Source organism: Caloenas nicobarica, chromosome 4 (genome assembly GCF_036013445.1).
Source record: "Caloenas nicobarica isolate bCalNic1 chromosome 4, bCalNic1.hap1, whole genome shotgun sequence".
Taxonomy (NCBI): Eukaryota; Metazoa; Chordata; class Aves; order Columbiformes; family Columbidae; genus Caloenas; species Caloenas nicobarica.
In genome coordinates, this window is record NC_088248.1 from 78066871 (window position 1) to 78081305 (window position 14435).

At 46.4% G+C, this 14435-nt stretch overlaps 1 protein-coding gene across 4 annotated transcripts in view; it reads left to right on the forward strand.

The window, feature by feature from the left end:
* EXOC6B (exocyst complex component 6B) overlaps positions 1-14435 on the forward strand; it is a 304536-nt gene that overhangs the window by 218910 nt on the left and 71191 nt on the right. For all 4 annotated transcript variants that reach the window (XM_065633563.1, XM_065633564.1, XM_065633565.1 and 1 more), the window contains one exon: positions 10339-10412. In XM_065633563.1, the coding sequence (XP_065489635.1) occupies positions 10339-10412 (74 nt within the window). The remainder of the gene's footprint in view (positions 1-10338; positions 10413-14435) is intronic.

Consider the following 14435-nt stretch of genomic DNA (forward strand, 5'->3'; position numbering starts at 1 on the left):
CCTTCCCTTCCCTTCCCTCTTTTACCTGAAAGCGCAAGTGCAAATCTCAGCATCCTTATTATACCGGTTGCATAGATGACTTTATGTCTTTGCCCTCAGCCCTTTTCCTCTCCCCAGACCCCCAAGCATTACCTAGTTTAGTGGCTTCATCACGTACTTATCATATTAAAACAGGATTTTATGGCTGTTTGGAGCACTTCCAGTGAGTTCTGTGATGTGGGAGCAGGGCTTCAGATTTTCGATCCTGGATTTTATTGGGCTTTTGTTTAAGTCTCTTGTGAATGCCAAAGGTATAAGCTGGTTAAGAGAGTGATGGAGCAAATTAATGAAAGGACTTAGTGGTATATTAAGCCTGGTTTGAAGGTGGTGCAGATAATTTGCTGTATATTAGGGTAGAAATAACACATATTACAAGAAAATGAGTGTATATACACAATAGATAACAATTGTAGAGGTGAAAAAAACGACGGCGTAGGCTTAAAAAACAAGACACCGGTAAATTAATTCTCAGGGACATGGGGTAGTGCCAGGGGTGGGTTACGGTTGGACTCCATGATCTGGAGGGGCTTTTCCAACCAAAACGATTCTTTGATTCCATCAGGCCGAGGTTTGGCACCAGGCACACGCAACCTTGGATGGTGCCTGGGAGAAGGTCGAGGTCGCGATGGGACCTCTTGGCTGTGCTATCAATTCCCTTTCCCTAGAAACGTGCTAGTTTTGCATGCTCGAACTGCTGAATATCTACAGTTCATTAATTTTATGAGCTTTGAAAAGAAAGCTTTTGGAAGAATGGAGAGAAGTAGTAAAATTAAAAAAGAAAGAAGAGCCAAATCTTGCATGTCTTGGTCATATGCTTAGTCCCATATACATCAGCAGTGTTTTTGGTGCAAAAGAGGCAAGAAAGAGTGGGGCTGCAAGGTTGTAAAAATCCTATTAGGCTGCCTTTGATGAGAGAAACCGGGGAAAAATGTGAACTGTTTTCGTGTGGCATCGTCCCTCCGGTGACACCGCCGTGTCCACAGCGCTTGAGGGGACGAAAGGCACCGGTCCTGCCCGGCCAGGTGAATGTCCTCTCTTTGTCCCCATCAAAAAGCTCTTTTCCAAGATGTTTGTGAGAGGTTTGAAAGTCTTTCGGTGTAGATTTACGACAGCGTGTGTGCGTGGATGGCATGGCTGACATCCAGGGAAGGGCGAAAGTCGTTTTTAAAACGTCTGGTGCTGGCCAGGTATTAGTTGTGACTCTTGTTTCTTACGGCTTGGCTTTGCGTAGCTCTTTTTTTAAGCAGTCAAGAGAGATTCTCTCACCTCCCTTTTAAACCTAAAGTGAAATAAGGCACAGAGGTTAAATGAACTGCCCAGAAAGACACAGTAGGACACATCTAATTATGTCCCAATTTAGGAGTGAGTTCTGGCTCCAGCCCAATGAGCCAACTTGAAAAGAGGAAAAAACCAACAACTCTGGAGAGGAAAAAAAAAACCACCTAAGACAAATATTTCTGTGAAGCTGTAAATAGAGGAGGTGATGCTTTTTTCAGAATAGGCACGTGCTTTTTAAAATGGGTTTGCTGTCTTCCAGAATACATCTGTAACCCAAGATTTAACAGTACATGCAATGTGCTTTTTGTAATAGCTTTGTGCCTTGTAACCCAGTGCTCTGCTCTGCTCTTTTTTAGACCTCCCAGTGCTGGTATATATATATTTTTTTTTTTTTTTCCTTCTCTCTTGTACCTCAGAGGTAGTGGGAGTCAAATATAACAACCCAGATTTGGAGATTATGACCAAAAAAGCAAAAAGAAAAGGGGCTGTTCTCACTCCCGCAGAAGTGTTTCCCATCCACGTACCCCGTTCCAGCGGCGGTTGAGGCAGATTGTTTTTACAATACTTAGATCATAAAATAAGCAGTTCCATAATCTCTGAAGTCTTTTAACCGCTGCTTTATGAGAAATTAAAAACGCCGTAAAAATTATGCTTAAAATTTCATTCAGCTCCCAGTGTGCGTTCAGCCCACTCCCGGGGGCAGTCAATACAAACCGCAGATGTCTCTGCTGGTTTTGAGGAATCCTCCAGCCCGACACGCAAATGTGCCAAAATTAATCGATACGGGTCCCAGCACAGCCGTTCCCCAGCTCCTTCTTGGCCACGTTATCTGGCTCCCAGGACTTTCTCACGCAGAAATCCCGTTATTTGTGCAAGACACCAGGGTTCAGCCCAGGTGTCCTCTCCGTGCAAATACCTGCCTGATGTTCTCCCAACCTCAACCCACGTGGGATTAGCGTATGTGGCCATAGAGGTGAGCGTGATGGTTTGGAGGACAAACTCCCTGATTTTAGGACATTGCACTGCGTGCTTGCTGGTATCCACCCTGCCAGAAGCAAAAGCGTGTGTTTTGGGGGAGTAGAGGGGATGTTGCAGTGAATAGATGGAAAGGTTTGAGAAAGTCGCATCAGGAGAGAAATCTCCACACCACTGATGCTGATCTCTCAATGCACCTCGGATCCTGGGGGAAGTTTTGGGCCCCTCACGCCAAGAAAGGCCTCGAGGTGCTGGAGCGAGTTGAGAGAAGGGAACGGAGCTGGTGAGGGGCTGGAGCACAAGTGTGATGGGAGCGGCTGAGGGAGCTGGGGGTTCAGCTGGAGAACAGGAGCTGAGGGGAGACCTTCTGATCTCTGACCTGCCTGAAAGGAGCTGGGAGCCAGGGGGGGTCGGGCTCTGCTCCCCAGGAACAAGCGCCAGGAGCAGAGGAAACAGCCTCAAGTTGCACCAGGGGAGGTTGAGGTTGGATCTGGGGAAGAATTTCTTCCCCAAAGGGCTGTGGGGCATTGGAACAGGCTGCCCAGGGCAGTGCTGGAGTCACCATCCCTGGAGAGGTTGGACAGACGGACATGAGGTTCTCAGGACATGGGGTAGAGGTGGCCTTGGCAGTGTTGGGTTAATGGTTGGACTTGATGACCTTAGGGGTCTTTTCCAGCCTAAATGATTCTATGATTCTTCAGATCCTACAATACCTGATAGATTTGTGTTATATTAGGGACTCACAGCCTCAATCAAGTGTCTGTCCATGCCACTGAGATGCATGGTTAAAAAAGAAAAGATACATGTTTTAAAAAAGAAATTAAAGCTGCAGGTCCTCACAAGAATTAGGGCTCATTCACAGGGTCACGTTACTGCAGCTGGTGGTTCTTCTGTGCTGCTTGAGTTGATGGTAGCCATGTGTGTGTGAGCTCCTCACCCATGGTGGACCCAGCAAAGGGACCTTTATTAGCCCATGATGAAGGACAGACCTTCACCCTGTGTGTCCTGGGTTGTGATGGTGTGAAAGGACCATGGCTGTGGTTCGGGTGGTTGGTAGGAACGTGGGAGTTGTAGGAGCTTGCAGGTTGGGATGACGGTGGTCAATGGTGGTACATGAGTGGCAGAAGAAGCCAATGGAAGAGCAGGGAAGAGGCAGGCCAAGTTGAGGGTTGGTTTGCCACCTGCACTGAAGGGAGTGTCCAGTAAGCCAGGCGTTTTCAATCTTTGTTTTGGAACGAAGCCTTGCTTGGAAAACCAGCCAAAATTGCCAGCGTTGCCTCTGCCTCCTGCTGCTGCAAGGTCCGAGATGAAACCTCAGAAATCTGCTCCCCAGCTCACTGTGGGGATGCTCTGCTCCATGCAAGGCTGCTCTCCTTCCCGCTCAGATACTCCTCTTTCGGCATCCCTGTTTTCCCTCCTGGTGACTTTTCTTGCCTAAATTTCCACTCATCGATAACGCTTTATTGTGCACATCAGGAATAAACACAGCTCCATCCCTTGTGTTCCCTCTGTAGGGCTGGCTTGGGGTCACGCGTTGGCACCAGGTCCTGGAATATCACAACCTGGAGCGGGGCTCAGCAGCAAGAAAAAAAGCAATTCTGGCAAAAGGGTGCTGAGCTTTGAGAGTTTGCAGGTTTATTTAGTATACAGATATGCGACTGAACTGGATCATGGCTTTTGGCAGCTTAGAAAGCTGCTACCTGTTGATTAAAGTGCCATTAGTGTCCTAGACTGTCCCAAATATAAGGTTGAGCGCAGTTTGCATGAGCTGCCTGCATGGATGGCTTGGAAGAACACCAGCTCATCGTGGAGCGAGCAGACCCCGATGCCCGTACGAGCACGTGGTTCAGCTCACCCCTGGGATCCTGCAGACCCTCAGTTTTCCTGGTGCTTTTTGCTGGTGATCTGCACCCTTCCCTGGGAGGATGAGAGGAACAGATCGCTTCCTTCACCTCTTCACCTGTCAAGGCTCAGCCCTCGCTGGGAAACAAAACTTTGCGTTTTCGTGCTGTTCAAATGGAGTGGGGTGATTTGTATCGACGAGCTGCCTTCCAAGCACTGCTGGACGTGCTTTCTGAAATGGGGAGGGTAAATTATTGGTGTGCCAGGCGACAGGGCATGGAATTGGGAGCCTCTGGTCCGTGGCTGTGTCACTTTCCTGCACTTAGATTTATCCTCACTTATTTCTTCCTGAATTTGTTCCCTGGGGCACGTCATTAGTTTATTTAGTGCTGCCTTCATTTCCCTCAGCTGACCTTTCTGAGAAGTTGCAAAGTGTTTGCAGCGGCAAAGAAAGTGATGCCTGGTGAATTAGTGCGTATAAATATGCATGGAGGAGAAGCGCATGATTCCCCATCAATGAGCTATCGAAAAACATGCCCTTTCGGTTTAGATGCTGATGGGCAGTATTTGGGCAATGCTCTCTACTTTAGCACAGTACCTAAGTGGTCTTTGTAAGTCTGACTCAGGCAAATCCTGGGAGTCTGCGTGGTGTCAAAGAGAAAGACACAACTCTCCAGCCTTCTCATGCTGCCCCTAAACTGAGATCTCCTGCCTGCTTCTGCCATATCGGCTGATTTTTGTCTTATATTCTCCCTTCATCTGTCCTATAATCCATCACTTGGTCTCCTTCAGCATTTTAGCTTTAGTATTTCTCTCTCTGTTTGCGTTCTGTCTCCTTTGCAAACCTCTTGCTAATCCCACAGTGTCATCTCAGCCTCTCCTGTCCTTTTGTTTCCAACTTATGCTGTCTGCTACAACGTGTTGGATATCCTCCAGCTCCACCACCTTCCCGTCTTCTCCCTCGTTACCAGGATGCCCACTGATACTCATTTGCACATCCTTTGCATCTCTAGGAAGAGAAGACAGACTTCTTAGAAGGGCGTGTTACGACAGAACAAGGGGTGATGGTTTTAGGGAGGGACATGAGGAAGAAATTGTTGGCGCTGAGGGTGGTGAGAGCCTGTCCCAGGTTGGCCAGAGAGGTGGTGGCTGAACCATCCCTGGAGACATCCCAGGCCAGGCTGGACGGGGCTCTGAGCAACCTGAGCTGGTGCAGATGTCCCTGCTCATGGCAGGGGGGGCACTGGGGGAGCTGGGAACGTCCCTTCAACCCAAATTATTCTGTGATTCTATGATATGATGCCTCTGTCTGCGCCTAATTTTGTTTAAGCCATTTTAGGAGTGCACATTTCCTCAGCTCAGCACCCACCTTCCCTTCCATCATGGACACACGTTATTGGTGCTTGTTAACCTTTGCAGCTCAAATGAGCTAATCGTGAGGTGTGCACATTCCACTTTTCCTACTATTAGTATTTTACTGGAGCTGAGAACTTCGTATCTGCTAAGAGACACCCACTATACATCTTGAGTTATGGGTTTGGGAACCTATATATTTCTGTAACTTGATTCTGCAGACCTGTCCTGTGGATTGACAGGGACCAATTCTCTTGGCATACTTCTTGTACAAAGTCTTCTGAAGAGCTCCCTTTTCTTCTACTTGAAAACATGTAGTGGTCCATCCTCGAGGAGTTCCTCCCTGGGGCTGAGGATGCTCCTCAGCCCTGTCTGCAGAACATCCCGGCCCCTGAGACCACTCATCTCTGCGCAGTAACAGGACTCTGGGCTCATCTTTGTTCCATCAGAGGAAAAAATGACAGAGAGGCGTAGAAATTTTTATTTAATCTGACCCAGTTCAGTATATTTTTGATAACTCCTCCCTCTCCCCACAGCTCTCTGGAATTCTCCAGATGGGGATGAGCTTTGAGAATTTGGCCTATAATGGGGAACAGCTTCATAGCAGGGCTGTGTGGGTGAAGTATAAGCTCAATATGGAAAGTGGGATCTTCCCTCTGTTCCTCTTGCCTCAGTTCCTTACCCATTATTTCTCCCCTTTTTTCCTTTGTGAGCTTCTCCAGAGTCACTGCAGAGATTTGTTCTTCAGCTTGAGTATCCTCAAGGTGTCATCTTCTGCCTCTGGATAAGGTGCAAGAGGTCCTGTCACTTGGCTTTTATAAGATATTCTTCCAAGGGTTTGTCTAAGGAGGGTGACTTTGAGACCTACATTCTTAATTGAGAAATACTGAGGTGGTTGTTTCCCCAAATAGAAAATCTTGTTCATGACAGATGCAACCGCAGATGGCTTGTCGAGGTTCCCCTCACCAGGAGCTGCTGTAACCTCCATCCCGCAGGTCTGCCGTCATGAATTCTGGCGGTGTCATGGAATTCAGAGAAAATCTTGCCCTCAGAATGATGGTTTTGAGGAATTAAGTCACCAGCTGTGTTTATTTGAACTGCACAATACGTGTAAGACTGTCCCTGTGTGCGTAGCCATCTCCACTATACAAAAAGAGATTCCCCCGCTCTGTATAATTAATTTACAGTGGATGTCTCTTTTCTGGTGAGCGTTTGAACTCTTTATTCTTTGTTCATTGTAAAGGGCTTAACAGTTCCTGTTCCTTGATTCTTTCATCGGTGAAATGTTTTGGAAGAGAGGTTAGAGTCCCCCTGCGACCTGCCCTGGGTGGCCCAAGCCTGTAGACCTTGCAAAGACATTACTTTTTTGGCCTGAACACAAGTCTCTCAAACCTTTAGCCTGGCTAAATGCTTTGTACAAACAGCCGCATACTGATCTGCTCTATTCTCCTGTGATTTTCTGCTCGAGGGGCCGTACTGTAGGTGGCTTGCTCTGTTTGCCACTTGCCTTGGTCACGGAGACGGTACAATAACCGAATCCGACAGTACTGAGGCCAGCACTGTGCTTGGTTGTTCCGAGAAAATTATCCTGAAATCTGGTTGAAGAGATTAAAACCAAGAAGAACTGGCTGTGTCTTTCCTCTAAAGCCCTGTTCTCTTCTTTGTTTCTTTATTTTTCTTTAAGACTTTGTTCACTCCTCCTTCAAAATAAGTTCGTGGCATTGGTATGTAAACTGTGACCTACGATTACAGAAGGTACGGCTATTTTTATAACAACCGTGGGGTGAAGCATTGCATTCATTCCTCTTCGGGCTCCTTAGAGCCAAGCGCTGGAGCAGCTTTCTTCTAGCGTCCGAGCCGTGTTCTTGATCTCATTTCTTCTGTAATACGAATAATATGAGCTCATACGTCATTTCGCTTCTTGGACGTCAAGTGCGTTGTTAATGCAGTAGAAGCTCCAGGCTGTTCTTTTGATGAGAATTACTGTTCGAGCAAATGTTGGTTCAATGTGCTGCCGTTGTCGTCACGGGCAGCGTCACCCCATAGCTCCTCCAGTGTCATCCCCATACCTCCCCCAGCCTTCCTCCTGTACCGTTCCTTCGTAACAGAGAGCTAAAGGTGGCCTGCAGCCATGTCTTGGGATGAAATCTGCCTGGGGTTGCCCATGAGCAGATGACAGTAGCGATAAATTCACGAGTCCTGTGAAAACTTTCAAGATCCAGTCACAGGCATTTTCTCATGAGGATTTGAAATCCCTGCTTTCGGGAAGATCTTAAATTTCACAACTCCATGTGTACTTCTAAATAGATTCCTAGCAGCTGCGAAGCCCTTAAATCCAAAATAGAAACTTCCTTTCATTGCAGTTCCTTTCAGGCTTTCTGTTTTCCAGTGCTTCTTCAAATATAATTAGTAACATGATGAGACCCCATCCTTAGAGGGTACGACAGTTTGTTGGGTACCTCAACCCAGGGACATCTGCGACACTGAGCTGCCCAGGGCAGTTGCATCCCTCGAGAGGATGCTCAAACGCTATTTCTCTCATTTACGTGTTTTTAGCTTCTCAGGTACGTCCTTTTCCAAAGTGGGCAAGTGATTGATGTGGCTTTCGGGATAATTTTTCCAGATGAGACAGTGGGGTGCACAGCGGATGTGTAAAGATGATTTATGCCTTGCAGATCAGAGTCAGAAAGTTTGTGTTAGTCCTCCGTTGTGGGTGTGTGCTGGCACAGGCGAGCGACAGTCAAATTTTATAGCGAACGTACATTAAAATGCCTTTACAGTTAGAATTAATTAAAACAGTTTTTGAGGGTTAAATGTAAACTCATTTTTGACTATTTGCAGCCTAAATATTGCAGCTCCAGTCTGTCCAGTCCCATCCTGAGCAAACAGTCCATAGCCACAGCTGCGGATGGTTTCTCCTGGCTTTGTATCACACTTTTCCTTTCCAAAACCTAAATCTGGACAGTCACGTACATACTTTCTCTTTTCTATTTTCTATTATTCATTTCTAGTAGTCGTGTCGGATAAAAATAATGGCTTTACAGACGCGTTTGTTATTGTCCTGCAGCAGTTGTCGCTTGAGAGATCACTGCAAAGATGAGTGATCATTTCAATCTTAGAGCTCTTCTGGCATCTGAAAATATTAAAAAGCAAAGCTGCGGATGTCTGAAAACTGGTACCTGGAGGTACTGGTGTCTGTATTGAAGGATGTTCTCCATCCCGAGTTTTTAATGCAAGGTGGAACAAGAAAACTGACAAATAACCCCGCTCTGGTTTCCAGAAATAAGGCATTTGAGGAACAGGACTGAATCCCAACTGTCTAATTCATTAGTCTTTCCTCATTAAAGCCATGGGAACTGCTCACATGACTGGACTGCTATAGGAAGTCCTTAAAAATAGGACTATGATGATTATTTTTCCTTCTTTTGTGGCATTCGCTTGAAAATGAGATAACTTTTGGAAGGAAAAGTGTTTGAGGAAAAAACCACCTGGCATGATATGCTGAGCATTTAAGGACGGGACAGGCTTTGTCCATTAGTACCTTTGTGCAGTCAAAGAGACAGAAGCCAAAATCCTCCTTATTGCCAAGCCATCCTTATTCCTCAGCTTTGTGGAGCTGCAGGAGCTGTTTTGAGGGTTCCTGTATGGTAAAAAACAGAATAGTCGGGTGATAATAACTTGAAAATCAGTGGGTTGGTGTCCGTTTTGCCTCCCTTCTTCATTTCTGCCATCACGCTCAGTTGCATCTCAAGAAAACTTTTCATTCTGGTGTTCACCATCTTCAGTGTCCGCCGGAGCAACAAAATTCAGCCAAAGGCAGAAAGTCCCTCTTGAGTCTTTCGTGGTGTTGAGTTGTGGCTTCACTAATTAGGTCCCCTCGGTGATGAAAGAGTTGCATGGAGAGCGGAGATAAAGCTGTTACTTTTGTAGCTAAAGAGGGTGAAAATTAAGTGAAGTTGGGCAAAATCAACCTCAGGCATATTTTCAAAAGACACACTTGGAAATGTGCAGTCGTTGGCTGCATGAACCAAGTAAAAGCTCTTAAATGGCATGGAAGAGCCAAGGTCCTTTAGCGCGGATTCATTCAAGTCTCCCTCGGCGGTTTTAGACTTGGTTTAAATAATGGATTAGAAGAAAAATAAATGACTTAAGTATGACATTTTGGCCAGATTACGCTGGAAGGAGGTAAACGTGGCCTTGGAAATATTCTCTTTGCTTCAGAAGCCAATGTTATTCAGTCGTCAGATGTCTTCATCCAACATAAATAAATATGCCACATAATGGCCGCGGTTCTTCCCATTTGGGGTGACTGTACGCTGGCAATAGCGCACCGTACCAGATAATGCACATAATCTGCTGCCGAATAATTAATGATGCGGCTGGGCATATTTTTTTGATGGATGCTTATGGAGCCTGGTGACAGGCGTGAAATTAGAAAATTCCTTCAGCACCCTAAAATATAAATAGCTTTCGGAACTGAAAAGAGTTTCACAGCTGAAGATTTTATTGTGTTGAGAGGAAAAACTTTTCCACCCCCATCCCCCCCTTTCTTCTCGGCAAGTTGTTTGTCCATTCACAAAACAAATACTCTGAAGCCCAGTACGGCTCATGGGAATAAATTTCAGGTCGAATTAGTACAGTTTCCTTGCTGTCAGGACGGTGGAATTAATGGTGTTTTGATGACACGAATTTTGAAGGGCGAACAAAGACGCTGAAGGGAGGGAGACATGACTCCTTAGAAGCGCGGTCCTCCTCTCCCCCAGCCTCTCTTGTCTTCCCTGTCATCCGTCTGCCAATCTCCCTGTCCATGGTTAGTTAAAGGCGCTTTTTATCCTCTTTTCTTTCCCACAGAGTTTGCCAGATCCGGCCCAGTGCCTGGGTTCCAAGGGGACACGCTGCAGTTGGCCTTCATCGACTTGAGACAAGTAAGTCTTTGTGGTTTTGTTTTTTGTTTTTCTTTTAAGATGTGTGACTGAAGACCATCAGGTCTTAAGGGAAGGGAGAGGAGGGGAAACGGCGTCGGCGATTTACGCCAGAGACCTATATTTCCCCCCTCCTCCTCCTCCCCGTGCTCGAAGCCACCTTCTCATTGAGCGCTCCGGGGTCCTGGAGATGATGGAGGTGAAAAGGGCTGGTGGTACCAGGGGCGAGAAAGAAAGCCCTGCCTGACCCGGGGCCGATGAGGTCCATTGTGCTCCCGTTGGCTTCTGCAGACGCGGCGAAAAGATAAGTCGGCGACTCTCCCGGCTGACGCCAAGCAGGTGGTGCCGACAGAGAGAGCAGTGATGCAGAGACCGCCCGCCTCGAGGACTTTTGTTCACAGATAAAGCCCGCGGAGGCGTTTTGCGAGGGCGAAGGAATTTGTATTCGGGCTTGCGCGGGAGGGTACGCGCCCGTTTTGTGTCCGTCTTTGGCTTTGCTCTTCCCCCCCCGCCGCCCCGGTCCCCTCTTCCGCAGATGGTCCCCAGCCATGAATGACAAAGTGGCTGTTGGGGAAGATGGTTGGGGAAGGCTCCACCCATCGGTGCCCACCTCTTGAGGGGGTCCCGTTAGAGCCAAGTTGACCATGGCAGGTACTGAGGCATTTGTGGGGCTTGGCAAGCCAGTTTAGGGAAAAGGGCCATTCTAGCCAGTCATTTGTTTGGGGTAGAAATGGGCATTATTGATATACTAGACTGGGGGGGAAAAGTGAGGTGGTCCTGTCATCTCTTGGCACTGAAGATGGATGGGTTGGATAGAAAGTCTGAATGAAGTAAGACTCAATGACTGATGCTTCTCTCCTATTAAAACAATCTTTTTTTGTCTGTTAAACCCCCCTGGCTTTGTCCCTCCTGCCATCATGATGCAGTGCCTCTTGTTTTCAGGGTTGACGGAGTTTGCATTCTGAAAACTTTCGGGTGCTAAGGGTATTTCTTAAATCTGCATAATCCCTTGTATCGATGATCTCCTTACCACTGGGGCTCTGATTCATGCTGGAGCCGCTTTTAACCCGCAAGGGTTTGAGAACTTCTCCGAATCCAATTGATGTGCAGGGAGTAATCTGTCATCCCATGACACTTCCGCGGAGCAGCAAGAAGTTTAATAACGTTGCGATGCCGCGCGTTTACTTTTCGGACTCGGGCCTGTCAGTAACTGCCGAATTTGCTTGCAAAATGGTCAAAATAACTACACGGGAAAGGTATCACTGCCGCGCGTTGACGCTTTTATCTTCATTAGCTTCTTGGCGCTTTATTGACTGCGGTAGACAACACACTCGCAACCTCGTGGATATAAGGAAATGTGGAGGCTTTGGTTCTTTTCCAGGCACGAAGACTTGAATGCAGGGATTTTGAAGAGGAAAGCTGGGGCTGTTTGAAGAATGAAATGCCTTAAAAGTGCTCGGTGAGGTTGAGCTGGTCTGAGCCAGTGCATTAGCAGCGAAATGTTTGTACGGTTCATAAGTGCAAAACGCAGCCAAATGAATTCAGCTTGGATGAGGGGAACGCTGAACAGGAGCCCTCTACGATTCCTCCTCTGTCAAATGCTCTCCTTTGTACATGGCATTTTCTTCTTTGTTTTGGAAGGTGGTCCAAATCTGTTTAATTTAAAAGGAATAGCTTTTCTGAATGTTGTGGGGAGAAAGGGCAGATGCTGTGGCCTGTTGAGTTTCAGGTGAGGACAGGCAGCCCTGGGTCATCTTCTGGATAACAGGGATGCTTGTTGATGCCGAATATTGGACAGATAATGGACAACATCCAAATAGAGAAGAATCCACCTATCACTGGCCTATTGACATTAGCAATAACACATAAAGATGAGCAACTTCCCAGCTCCCTTCATCCTGCCCATGACCTAATCCCGTGACATGTAACGTGTCACAAAACTCCCCGTCCTCATCCCTTGCCCGTCTGCGTGTCTCCAACAAGACAAGCTCCTGCTTGATGATCTCCAAATCCACCTTGATGCTGAAGTTTGCCTTCGCAGAGCAAATTCAACACACAAGATTTATAACTCGCTGGTCTGCAGGGCCTGGGAGCGGTGGAGCTGGTTACACAGCAGCAAAAAGAGCTCTTTAGTTTGTTCTTCAACTTGTTTTTAATTTGTCCTTTTTGGATGTTGCATTCCTTCTCTTTTAAGCTGCTAAATGTTAACACAATATTGACTTAAAGCTATGAACAGGGGAAAAAGATACCTCCTGAAAATGTTTGTGTTCCTGGCTGTTTTCCTTCGCCCGGGAAGGAATGCTGGTGTAGCTGGTGAAAGGGTGTTTCCAACCTGAAATCCAGACAGGCTTTGCAGAATATATAAAACTGATTTCAGGTTTGTATTTCAGGTAGGTTTATACTCACCTTGGAGCCGTCCTGTCGATTTGTGTGAGCAGGCAGGAGCGGTTGGGCTGGGTTTGTGTAGGAAGGAAAAATGACGGGGCAAAAAATGCACAACATAGGGAGATTGAAGGGATTTCCCTCTCCCTTCCCAATGTATTTCAGTACTCGTTCTTACAGAGGAATTGTAGGTGAGAGGAAATTTTCAAAGTAATGTGGGATGATGAAGTTTAAGGGATTGACCAAAATTAGTTCTTAGCACAATAAAATGTAAAAAGGTAGAAAAAAGGTAGTGAACGGGTTCGATTATCGATCACTGTAATGGAAAATAAGCCCTATAAAAATGCCATTGTGTGGGAACATCCAGATTCTTGTTTGTTCAGTACAGCAGCGTCAAGTGTAAGATCCCTCTGTACTTTGAAATCCTGATTTTCTCCTTGTGCACAAGGAAATTTGGAGCAGTTCCATCACCGTATGGTAAAGAGGAAAAAGAGTCAAGCCAAGAGATTCAAAATTGCTATTCTGAGCAGACAGTAAGTTAAAAAGTGACTTTTCTTCCCATCCTGGGACAATTCTAAATCCATAAAAACCTTTAATGAAGTGATAAAGTAAACCAAGTTGCACCTCAAATCCTTCTGTAAGAGCCTTTTCTAATAAGGGTCTGACAGTGATACACAAATATTTAAGGCTTTACAAGGAAGCAATAGTTACCTTTTCCCCTTAAAGTTTAATCTTTACTCTTACACACTCGGCGCTATGTATGCAAAATCTGAAATAAATTTAGTTCCATAAATAACCTTGCTAAAATATGAAAAGCGCGCAAATAATTTAGTCTTCTGCATCTTTCTTTCAAAAGTGACTTAGATGCTTCAGTCCAAATATGATTAAATGTCCAAATACCACTGAAGAGCTCCAGGAGACTCCACATCATCCCCAGGCCTGCACATGCAATAAGTTCACTGTTCTCTCCGCAGCTTCTGGCCAGCTGGAAATGCTTTAGCTTTTCATTTTCATGGGTTTACTGTAAGAAAGTTAGTCGAAGAGGGAGGTTTTACGTTTGTCTGTGAAGCCGCTGCAATCCACAGCCACGCTGATCTCTCCTAGAAACCAGATCGACACTCGTGGCCGCCAGCCAAGGAAAATCTGTCTCCAGCACTCGAAGAATTTCACTTTGGGCTCTAGCGAGGGAACGTCCCCGATGGATTAGAGCTCCTTACTCTCGGCCTCTCCGTCTGTCCAGCAAGTTATAAATCTTGTGTGTTGAATTTGCTCTGCGAGGGCAAACTTCAGCATCAAGGGAGATTTGGAGATCATCAAGCAGGAGCTTGTCTTGTTGGAGACACGCAGACGGGCAAGAGATGAGGACAGGGAGGTCCATTCTTCTGCTCCATCATTCTTCTGTTCTACTTGATGGTTGTAACATGACGGTGGTTATGAATTTGAGTGTCAGCTCTTCAAACCCCATCAGTGAGGTCAAGACAGGCAAACGCTATCGCTGGGTGTGGAACAGCTCTTCTGCTCACTGCTTGTCCAATAGAAAACACTTTGCGCGACTTTTCACTGTGTTTGAAAGCCAGTTGTGGTTATTTTGGGTTCGTGTTGGATGCTGGCCAACTGAGTAAGGAGAGGTCTCCCCCAATGCAT